A 10,952-nucleotide genomic window follows, 5' to 3' on the forward strand; every position below is an offset into this window, starting at 1 on the left:
GCAGGTTCCATAGTCGAAGAAGCATCTAGCGGCATACTGGACTCTGAATGGATCTCAACAGAGGCCTTTGAATCCACAGAAGTGGGCAAAAGGGGCTGCAAATGCGCCTAAGTACTGGCGGACTGGTGACTAGCTTAACGGAAGCAACGTTGGCAGTTTTGGACCTATGCGGTCTGTCTCTAGCCTTATGTTTTTTCGAAAGATCAGTTGTCGGATGGCTTACCAAAGCCATTTCTGAATACGGAGGTCGACAGCGAAAGAATTTAGCGACAAGGATAGCCCGATGATGAATGGTTCGGGTGTTAAACAAAGCACAAAACTGTCAGCGAGGGACGTTGTGTTCTGGGCCTAAACAGGTGACGCAGTAAAAATGAAAATCTCTGTGAGGTATTTGCTTTCCACAGGCAAGACAACTGTTAACTTTTTCGGACATCGGTTAGAGCAAGAAAAACGGATCCTCAATGAGGTATTTAGCTTTAGAAGACTTCAGGATTATTTAACTCGAAAACGAAAATTCAGGTAGCGGCCGATCGGCACTTGCGAACTGCTTCTGCTTCGGGCTGCTGCGGCAGAAAGACTGATGTAATGGCATCGCTGCCTCTTTTTATACCCCTGATGACTTGATGTCATGTAAGAAGCGACAGCACCCGAGGCAGAAATACTAAGTCTCTGGTATTCTGGCTGACTGAGGGCTACCTGCAGGCAGATAATCAAGTGTGATGACTGCAACTGTGAAACACGAAGAACATCTTGGTATGTTGAACAGATTTTTCAAATTGCTGTCTCCATTCCCCGGTTTTCTTTGGCACTAAAAAGAATATTAAGTTCCAGATTCCTTCTGGTCTGTGGAGACCTCTTGGATAGCTCTCTTTGTTAGCAGCTTTTTTATTTCCAAAGTTGCTGCTTTCCTCTGATGGGTGTAACATTGGGAATTTTGTTTACTGTTAGGGGAGGGGGAAGGGGAAAGGGAATTATATTTATATAACCTCTGGAAATAATCCTCTGCACCCATGTATCTTTTGTAATGTTTAGCCAGGCTCCCTGGTGCATGAACAGATGACCCCGGACTGCCTCCATGGGTGGGAAATTGGGCTTCCTTTCAGGAATGCTGACAGGGCTTAGAAAATGAATCTCTGGAGCCCTGGTTCTGTGGGACTCTGCCATGAGAGTGTCATCTTCTATTAGAGCTCCCCCTCTGCCCCTGGGGGCACTATCTTCATGCGGATGATGGAAAGGACCCTGGGACTTTCAGAACCACATCTTCTGACCACCTCATTGATTCATACAGAACAAAAAACATATGACCACTGCAGACAGGGTCTTACCATCTTGCTCATACCTGGAGAGTATGTCCTTCACTTTGAGGCCAAACAACGAACTTCCGTCAAAGGGAACACTGATGAATGAAGACTTGAAGGGCTCCACAAAATTGCACAGGTGCATCCAGGCATGCCTCCTAATGGAAATGCCTGAACCCGCTGCCATTGAGGTGCCTTCAGCTGCATGAGAAATTAGTCTCATGGATGAGTTAGTAATGGACTGTAATGTAGCCAACTGTGATGCAAGAGATGTTTGCGTCTTAACAATTACTGCTCCTGAGAGGGATTTGGAAAGCTCTTTAATCAAATCATTCTGTAGTCTGGTAAAGTGTGTGAAATAGTTCAGCGACCTAAGGGCAAAAGTCGCTGAAGTGTAAACAGGCTTCCAAAACCTGTCCGTCAGCCTAGACTCCCTGCTAGGGGGATGAACAGATGCAACTTCTTTCTTCATACTCCCTTGCTCCAAAACTCTTCCACTCAGGTAGTCTCAGGATCCTATCTAGTCTCTTGGGGATCAGCAAAATTATTAGGTTTCTTCCACACCTGCCAAGAGATCAGCTCGATAAGCTTGTCGATGAGCAGTGTCATCCAGGAATTAGATGGGCCAGACCCAAAAACCTTCAGGAATACCGGTTCCTCTTGGAAAGGGTTATTGGTAGACCAATCACCTCTTTGTTTAAGGATCTGCAAAATGTCTACAAAGGAGACTTCATCAGATGGTGATCTTGGGGGCCCTTCCCCTTGATCGAAATCAGTATTTTCTGTGAGAGACTCATGAGGGGAGTCTAAATGCCTCCTTTTGGACTTTCTCTTCCTAGGGACTTCCACCATCTTCGATCCAAAACAGTCGCAGAAAGCCCGGGCTCTGAAACTGAAGGACGGATCGGGGAAGACAGGATTGTTGGAGTAGTACTGGTGAAGATCTCCTGACCAGAAGGGGTAGGATCTGGGAGAACTCCTATCTGTATCTATGCCGAGAGAAACTTCCTCATCATTTTATCCACATTGGCCTCTGTAAGACTCCTGGAAGAATGGGAAGAAGCAGCTATGGAGGGAGATGGTGACTGCTGATGCCTCTTTAAAAAGTGTGAAGGTAGCCGAGAGGGGACCAGACAGGATGCATATCAGATTCGGGGGGGGGGGGGCTGTTTCAGCTCTGAGAGAACCAGATTCGAAGAAGCAGACATAGTATTCGAAGAAGCAGACATAGTATCCGAAGGAGTAGGATCACAGGATTTGGACTTCGGATCCAACCATTTGAAAACCTTCTTGGCCAGCTACTTATTAGGCTCCGAAGATACAGTGAAAGATCCAGAAGTTTCAGCAAGTCATTTCGGTTGAGCTCAGCCAGCAATTCAGAAAAGAATAGTTGGCAGAAGCCCCTTCAAAATCAATTTGTTTTTCCTATCCACTAAAGTCCTGGGATTAAAGGACTTGCAAATGTCACAAGGGACTTCTAAATGGGCAGGGCCCAGACAATATATGCAAGTGCTGTGAGCATCAGATAAGAGAATCTTGTGTCCACACTGCTTGCACTTCTTAAACTCAAAAGGTTTTTCAGTTATAATCAATTAAGAAGGAAATACGGCAAACATTTTTTTTTTGGTAGGAAGGAAAAAGAAAGGAAAGCACTACCAACAATGGCTGTAAAGATTATCACGCAAATGTTAAAGAGGGATCAGAACCTGCCAACAATGGTATTAAGTTATGCTAGAAAAAGAGTAGGGCTAAGGGAAGATATAAAGAATACTAACTTAAGTTAGGAAAGGAGTTATAAAAATAAAAGGACGTAAATGTAACAAAAAAACTTACTATAATGCTTGGCAGCAGTAGCGACCACGTCCGCACACTACTGGTGGCAAACGAGATCTGAGGTATGGAAGGGGACAGTAGCATTTTGGGTAAGGGAGGAGCCTGTGAGTTTGTAGTAGGCCACGAGCTGTAAAAAGCAGCTGAGTCGGATCAAAGGATCATATCTGAACCCACACATTGAGGAATGAATGAAAATTGACTACATCAGTTCAAATGTTCACTATTTAATCAATTTTAGAGCACTGTGGCAGAACCATTTGGTAAGAACATGTAAAAGAAATAAATAATAGTGTTCAAATTTGTTGCATGTTATAGAATCAAAACAAAAAATGAGTAATACAAAAAAATATATTTGATGGGTCCTATTAAAGTAAACAGAAATGATAAACCAAAAGTAAGCGATAGCATCCACCAAATCCAACGATAACGAAAAACTCGATGCAAAGTGCCAAAAGTATCACCAGGAATTGGTAAAACCACAGTTTATTCACAGAAATCACGAACAAAAAGGATAAACGCTCTTCTATCACACCAATACACATGCGTTTTCGTCTCACGAAGTGAGATTTCATCAGATACTGACATATTGTGTTTTTACTAATTAAATACCTTAATGCTGTTCCAATTAATGTTTTTTACCAATTAGATATATTTGTGCTTAGTATGAACTGTCGAATCAGCTTGGGTTATACATCATTAATATGTTAAACAGAAATGATACTATGAAATCACAGCATAAAAAAGCAATACAACAAGAATGACTAATAGGAAGAGAAGCTCAGAATTAATAATCAAAGCTGAATTCAAAACAAATGGACCTGCATAGTATAGGATTATGGGGTCTATATTAGAATACAGAACATTCAAAATGTCGAGTGTTCTAATATCGAACCCTATGAATCAAAAATTCAAAACATCGAACATACAGAACAGCAAATGTTTTCCTAGGGATAAAATTCTCTGTTCCAAAACACACACACAACACAAGCACACCAAACAAATAGCAATCCACACACATACACCTAAACTCTTACACCTACCCCTACACTAAACTATACATACACCACTAACTATCCACTTATCTTAACCCAAACTCTAACCCTAAGGTCCGTCACTATCGCACAGTCACCTCACCAATGCCCTAACCCTAAGTCACCTACCCCGCCCTAACCCTCACGTCCACACAATCGCACACTTAACTGACCCGTGCCCTAACCCTAACTCACCTAACCCGCCCTAACCCTCACGTCCACACAATCGCACACTTACCTGAACCCAACCTGTAACTTTCCACCACAGCGCTGAAAATACCAAAGCAACAGAAACAGACAACTAAATTCTTTCCCTAGGAAAAAATTTGGTTTTCTGTTTCTTTGATATAAACGGGTCGATATTAGAACACTCGACATTTTGAACGTTCGGTGTTCTAATATAGATCCGTATTATGTCGGAAACCACTTTTAAAGCCCTCGGATGAGAAAACACAAACAAAAGCAGTGTGTATGTTATTAACACATTTGAGACAGAAAGTAAAGACACACGGTCAAAAGCTTTTGAGATGTGAATATAAAATATATAAGAACTTCTCATAAACAGAAGGAATGTGTAAGAAAGGTAACTTGTCAAAATAGTTTGGAATGTTTGTCTTAAGATAAACTGGGCACACTCCAATGTACTCAGAATGTACACAGAACTGATTTGTTCATGAACATTTGGAGATCCATTTATTACACACAGCCATAGTAATAATAATATACTCCATGACTATGCTGATTTATTTAAAGGCCTAGATAGGTTGCCAGGAAATTATCATATTCAAGTAAGACCTGAATGTTTTGCCAGCAATACATGTTCCAAGGAAAGAACCAACAGCTCACTGAAGAATCAGCAAGAAATGAAGTGAACAAGTACTTTGGAGTTACTATGAAAGAGAAGACAGAGCCAACAGAATGTGCCAATCATATGAGTAACTTTGTGAAGCAGAACATTCACTTAAGGAAGTAGTCCCAACTACTTCCACTAGGATCTTTACTGTATTAGATGCAAATTATGTTGAGCAAGATCTTTTTAGTATTTGATGCAAACCAATCCAAGCTACTTATATTTAACACAATATAAAGACGACACATATTTTTGAGACACGTCTGGTATATCATTAGTAGCAGAATTATTTCAAACAGTAGGTAGTTCTACAAATTGTAGAAGGCTCATCACAAATATAGTTACATTCAATTTTAAAATCCTAAAAGTCAAAATGTAGGAGGAAAGCATGTTTGTGCTTGAAGTGCTCTGCAGTTAGCACCTTATGATGAGAATAAGCAGCAACAAAAAGAAAAATACAAGGTCTTGTACATCTTACCTGCTATGGATGGTGCCATCTTAACTAGTGTGTGTAGAGGAACAAAACAGTTAGCTGACAGGGAATAAAAGTCTATCTACAATCACAAGAAAGAGTAAATTTGCTACACAGTGGCTTTTCAACACAGCTTCTGCAAAGGAGGAAATCTAACAGAAGGGTGATCCAGGTCTAGACAAGTCAGTTTATGCCTCAGTTTGGCAGTTTTAGCACAGATGGTTGTGTACGAGTTACTGATGAGCTTCAGCCTCCAGTTCTTGGTTTGATTACCCCCAAACTCCACTTGAAAACTGTCAGAATGTGAGTTACTTAACTAGGTAGTTATCTCTGGAGACTTCAGTACTCACTTTACTATCTCAGGATGGACCTAGGGAGACTGGAGGGGCATGAGAAAGAAAAAAAAAGACCAAGCCTACAAGAACTTGCAAATATATTAAACAGAAAGAACAAGATACAAGAATGATATGAGACCCAGGTGTTCCAGCCAATAACCGTTAAAACCACATTACATAAATTTACCACAACAGAAGAGAAATCAGCCTCATAATTTGTAAATCACGAGAATATAACTGCAAACATGTGAAAACAGTCACAACAGTACAGCTACACAATTGGGAATACAAATCAGAAGACTGTTTACCAGACCAAGATCGGTGAGGCATTGAAAGAGAGAATTTCTCTACAGAATTCACTGCTCATTTTTATTATGAGGCCCAAGTCAATGCCTGAAATCTTCAACTTATAACAAGGAAAAAGCTGGAGGTATGTGCAGTAGGTAAGACATGATTGGTGCTTCTTTTACCTTTATTTTTATATTTTTTTTAAATCTCCAAGGCTTAGCTTTATCATCAGGTCCCCCAACACTCCACTACATTCTCCATTTCATAAGCCCAAAATCTGCCCCTACTGGCATCCACTGGCAGGGGAGTGGTCATAATCAACAGCCATAAGCTTGGGAAGATATCGACAGTGCTCTGTCCTGGGCTTCTGCATTCAGTTTTGCACAGCAGATTTATAAGTGTATACTACAGCATGCACAATGACCAGTGGAGATAACGATGCCCTAAGACATCTTAATGTACTGAAGGTAGCGTTGTAGCAGCAAGTATTCACACCCTCCTCTGGAATGACACAGCAGGACAATGACCACCCAATTCCAGATGTAGAATTCTGTTAAATCTGGGACCCAGGTCGCACAGGTGGATACCTTGATTTGATAACAGACGAGATATGGTAATATAATTACTACAAAGTGGCAGCTAGCACTCTCTGAGTAAGGAGTCAAATATTTCATACTTTTATACTGCAAAGCGAGGATAAAAAACAGCAAGCAGCATGGATACTCTCCATGTCTCCAACTGCTTCATAAACTAGCAAACAAGGTCATCATAAATGCAGGCAAAAGTGTTTTGCTGCTAGTGCAGAGGAAAAGTATGACAGGGTTACAGAGGGAAAGATATTCTGCAGTACACATGTAGAAGAATTCTAACAAAAATAAAACTAATAAACAAGATGACAAGCATAAAAAAGGAAAGTGGGGAAGTCGCTGACCCTCAACATAGTCACATAATCAAAGTAACAGCAACACAAACAAGTAAGACAGCTCACATTATTTTGAAAGGTAAGAATTTTCTTCCATTAGTACCTGCTTCTGAGTAAACTCTGCCTCCCAAAGTGTAGACAGGACAACATTGGCTAGATTAACCCTCTGGGCATTTGTCATCTGGCTAGCTAGTCTCTTCCTGGCATTCTCTTCAGTTACTCCGTCTCTCTTCATTATTCGAACCACTGCCTGAAATGGGGAAAAAGCATGCACTTAAAACTGCCATGAACTATTTCAGTATAAAATATAATTATGAATGTTTTCACATTACATTATGTTATAGTGCAGTAATAACAACTGATAACTGCGGTTTAATAATTTTGCGCATGTACTATGTACTTACTCATTTTATTGTGGAGAAGATACAGCAGTCTTTGGAGGAAAAATATAATTCTGGGTTTGTATGAATTATAGCATATGACGGTATTGATGTAAAGACTATGAATGCAATATTATTGTTATAATGAAAATGTTTTACTGATAAAAACCTTTTTAACAGTTCACAAGATAGCTACAAGATATTCACGGGTTCCTATTATTACACTGAAAGATCACATCATCAAATGGCATTCTGAACAACATTTTATCCAACATGCTGTTCGTCAAACCATTCTGAATGAGATTACATTATGGTAGAGATCAGGAAATTTTCCTTTCCCCACTGTAGTTCAATCTTGGAGATGATATATATGGGTCTATATTAGATCACCGACAACTTAAAGAAGCGAACGGTTATTAATCGACCCTATGTAAGCGAAAGCTTACAATCTCAAACTGTCAGAACAGCGATTTTTTTTCCTACAGAAAAAAAAAAATCGGTGTTCCAAAACACATACACACAACACAAGCACACCAAACAAACAGCAATCTACACACATACACCTAAAATCTTACAACTAACCCTACACTAAACTATACACACACCACTAACTATCCACTTACCTTAACCCAAACTCTAACCGTAAGGTCCGTCACTATCGCACACTCACCCGCTCCCTAACCCTAACTCACCTAACCCTCATGTCCACACAATCGCACACATACCTAACCCGCGCCCTAACCCTAACTCACCTAACCCGCCCTAACCCTCACATTCACACAATTGCACACTTACTGAACCCGACCTGTAACTTTCCACCACAGCGCTGAAAATACCGAAGCAACAGAAACGGACAACCGAAATCTTTCCCTAGGAAAGATTTCGGGTTTCTGTTGCTTCGATATTTTAAGCTTTTGTAGGGTTCGATATTAGAACATTCTAAGGTTTTAAACCTTGATGTTCTAATATAGACCCTATATATATATATATATATATATATATATATATATATATATATATATAAAAAATGAAGGGGTGTAATCCTTCATTGATTTAATACAGACCCGACATTTCACAAAATATTTATGTTTGTTTTAAGTTTTTAATTTCATTTTTCAGGATGTGCACTGGAATATAAGGATATGTGTAGGCTAACGGTGCTGCAACATCCTACTGCTATGAGATGTTAGAGAGTTAAACTGCAGTAACAATATTATTTGTGAAGTACAGCTGAGAGAAATTCAACTGTTATGGCAGGTAAGGAGTCATGTACTATTGATACAGAACAGAAGCTTAGTAAAATTTTAGAATAGTTAGTTTAAACAACAGGTAAGGATAATCATTTATATTTATAGAATGCAGCCTTCAATGTTTCTATTAATTCTATGTATTGAAACAAAACATGAAATTTGTTAAAAGGACAAAAGCTTAATTACAGTTGCATTTTTAATGAATGCGAAGAGAAAATCATTCTGTAATTTTCTGAGATTTGTATTTTCTAATGTTCTAATGTCTGTCTAAAATGAGGCTAGCTTATACAAATCTTGAAGTAAAATTTGCCAGTCATAACAAAATAAGGGTCATGCTGCTAAATGTTAGGAGCTTTAAAAATGCACACCCTGGAAGCACTTCTATCTCAGGAAGATGTAGATGTTTCTGTAGTCACAGAAACCTGGCCTCAGACAGTACCCCAGCCTTGCAAGGCTACAACGTCTTTCACACTTTGGTGAGATCCAAGGTGGTGGTGGTTTCTATCTATATTAGACATACATTCACCTCACATCTAGTTAGACTGGACAACTCTACTGAGTTACTCCAAGTTCAGGTTATGGTTGGTAAAACCCCCATTCAAGTCATAGCCAGTTATAGAGCCCTCTCCATGGGTCATGACGCACATGGAGCCTACCTGACCCAAATGGAGACAATCAAAATATTACCAAACACTTGGGTTATGGGGGATTTCAATTATCCCACCATCAACTGGGAAAATTATGCTAGCCCTAACTTGCTAGCTCAAAAGTTCCTTGACTTTAACTCAAATGCCCTGGAATAAACTGTTCATACCCCTGCCAAGAGGAACAAACATACTAGATCTGGTCCTCACATATCAAACAGATGCACTGCTGCAACTGTTGGACCCTCATTAGTTAAATCTGACCACAAAGCAGTCCACCTTCAAGCTGGCACTAACACCAGAACTCACAAAGGGTGAAATCAGACTAAAAAACTTCACTACGGTAAACCATACCCTTCTAGGTGAAGGTATAAATGCATTTCAAGCCCCAACCCCAGCTGGAAGTGGTAACTACACCAAAGCTTACACTAAAGCCCTGTACAGTCACTTGCAAAAGTGCATACACTCAGTTGTACTAGAAAGAATCACAGCCAGAGCCCCAAGTAAAAACAAGATGCCATGCTGGGCATCCAGTATCAACAAACTTTATAATAAACGTAAAAAGTTGCTGTACAAGAAAACAAAGGTGAGGATCCAACAATGGAAAAGCACCCTCATCAGCCTCAACAGGCAAATAAGACAACTTGTCAAGTCCTCCACAGGCTCCTTTGAGAAAAACCTAGCAAGCATAGGCAAGGATGACCATAAGGCCTTTTACAGCTACATACGTAGCCTAATAGGTAGGACCAAAGCATTTGCAGAACTAGTCACTAACTGACCCCACAGAGATAGCAAACCTGCTAGCGGAGAGGTTTGGTGAAAATTTCACTCACTTATCCCCTCCAAACTTATCACAAACCTTCCTCCAAACCTCCCCTCACTCTACATATCTAAGCAGCAGGTCATCAAAGCCTTGTCCAAGGCAAAACAGCTTCTATGGAACCAGATGGCATCCTACGCTCTCTTCTAAACAGGCAAAAACATTAACTAGCATCACCATTAAGTATCCTTTTCAATCATAGCCTACCTACAGGCTTTGTTCCTGTGGAATGGAGAACATCAATAGTTATTCCCTTCCACAAAGGTGGCCTAGCAACAGACCTGGAGAATTACAAACCCAGTCTCATCTGTAAGGCCATGGAACGCATCATTATGGACCTCATAAATAAAGACATAGGCGACCTCCAAACCCTGGATCCAACCCAATTTGGCTTTGTCAAGGCCAAGTCCTGCCTGTTAAACTTGGTGGATTTCTTTGAAAATCTGTCCAGGGCCACTGACAAGAGCAAACTGTGCACACAGCATACCTTGACTTGGCAAAGGCTTTCAACACAATCCCACATTGTGGCTTTACCTATAAACTTAGCAATCTGAATGTCAACCTCTTTGTTGTAAAATGGGTTGCCAAATGGCTTGCAAACTGGACAGACACTATCAAAGTGGGGGACACCACATGAACCAGCAGACCTGTCACCAGCGGGGTGCCACAGAGGTCAGTGCTGGGCCCAGTACTGTTTCATACAGACTTCTCAGAAGGTCAGGTCAAAACTAAGGGGTTGTAGCTGACCAGCTTTGCAGATGACTGCAAACTGGATGCAATTATTGAATCCTCAAATAATGTCAGTATACTCCAGGAGGGTTTTCCCTTA

General features: G+C 40.5%; 1 protein-coding gene across 1 annotated transcript in view; it reads right to left on the reverse strand.

Annotated features, from left to right (window-relative positions):
• Positions 1–10,952, reverse strand: part of COASY (Coenzyme A synthase) — a 570,022-nt gene that overhangs the window by 19,801 nt on the left and 539,269 nt on the right. Inside the window, exon 9 of the mRNA XM_044054708.1 lies at positions 7,133–7,279. Within this exon, the coding sequence (XP_043910643.1) occupies positions 7,133–7,279 (147 nt within the window). The remainder of the gene's footprint in view (positions 1–7,132; positions 7,280–10,952) is intronic.

Source organism: Protopterus annectens, chromosome 13.part0 (assembly GCF_019279795.1).
Source record: "Protopterus annectens isolate FY-2018-M chromosome 13.part0, PAN1.0, whole genome shotgun sequence".
In the NCBI taxonomy this organism is placed as follows: domain Eukaryota; kingdom Metazoa; phylum Chordata; order Ceratodontiformes; family Protopteridae; genus Protopterus; species Protopterus annectens.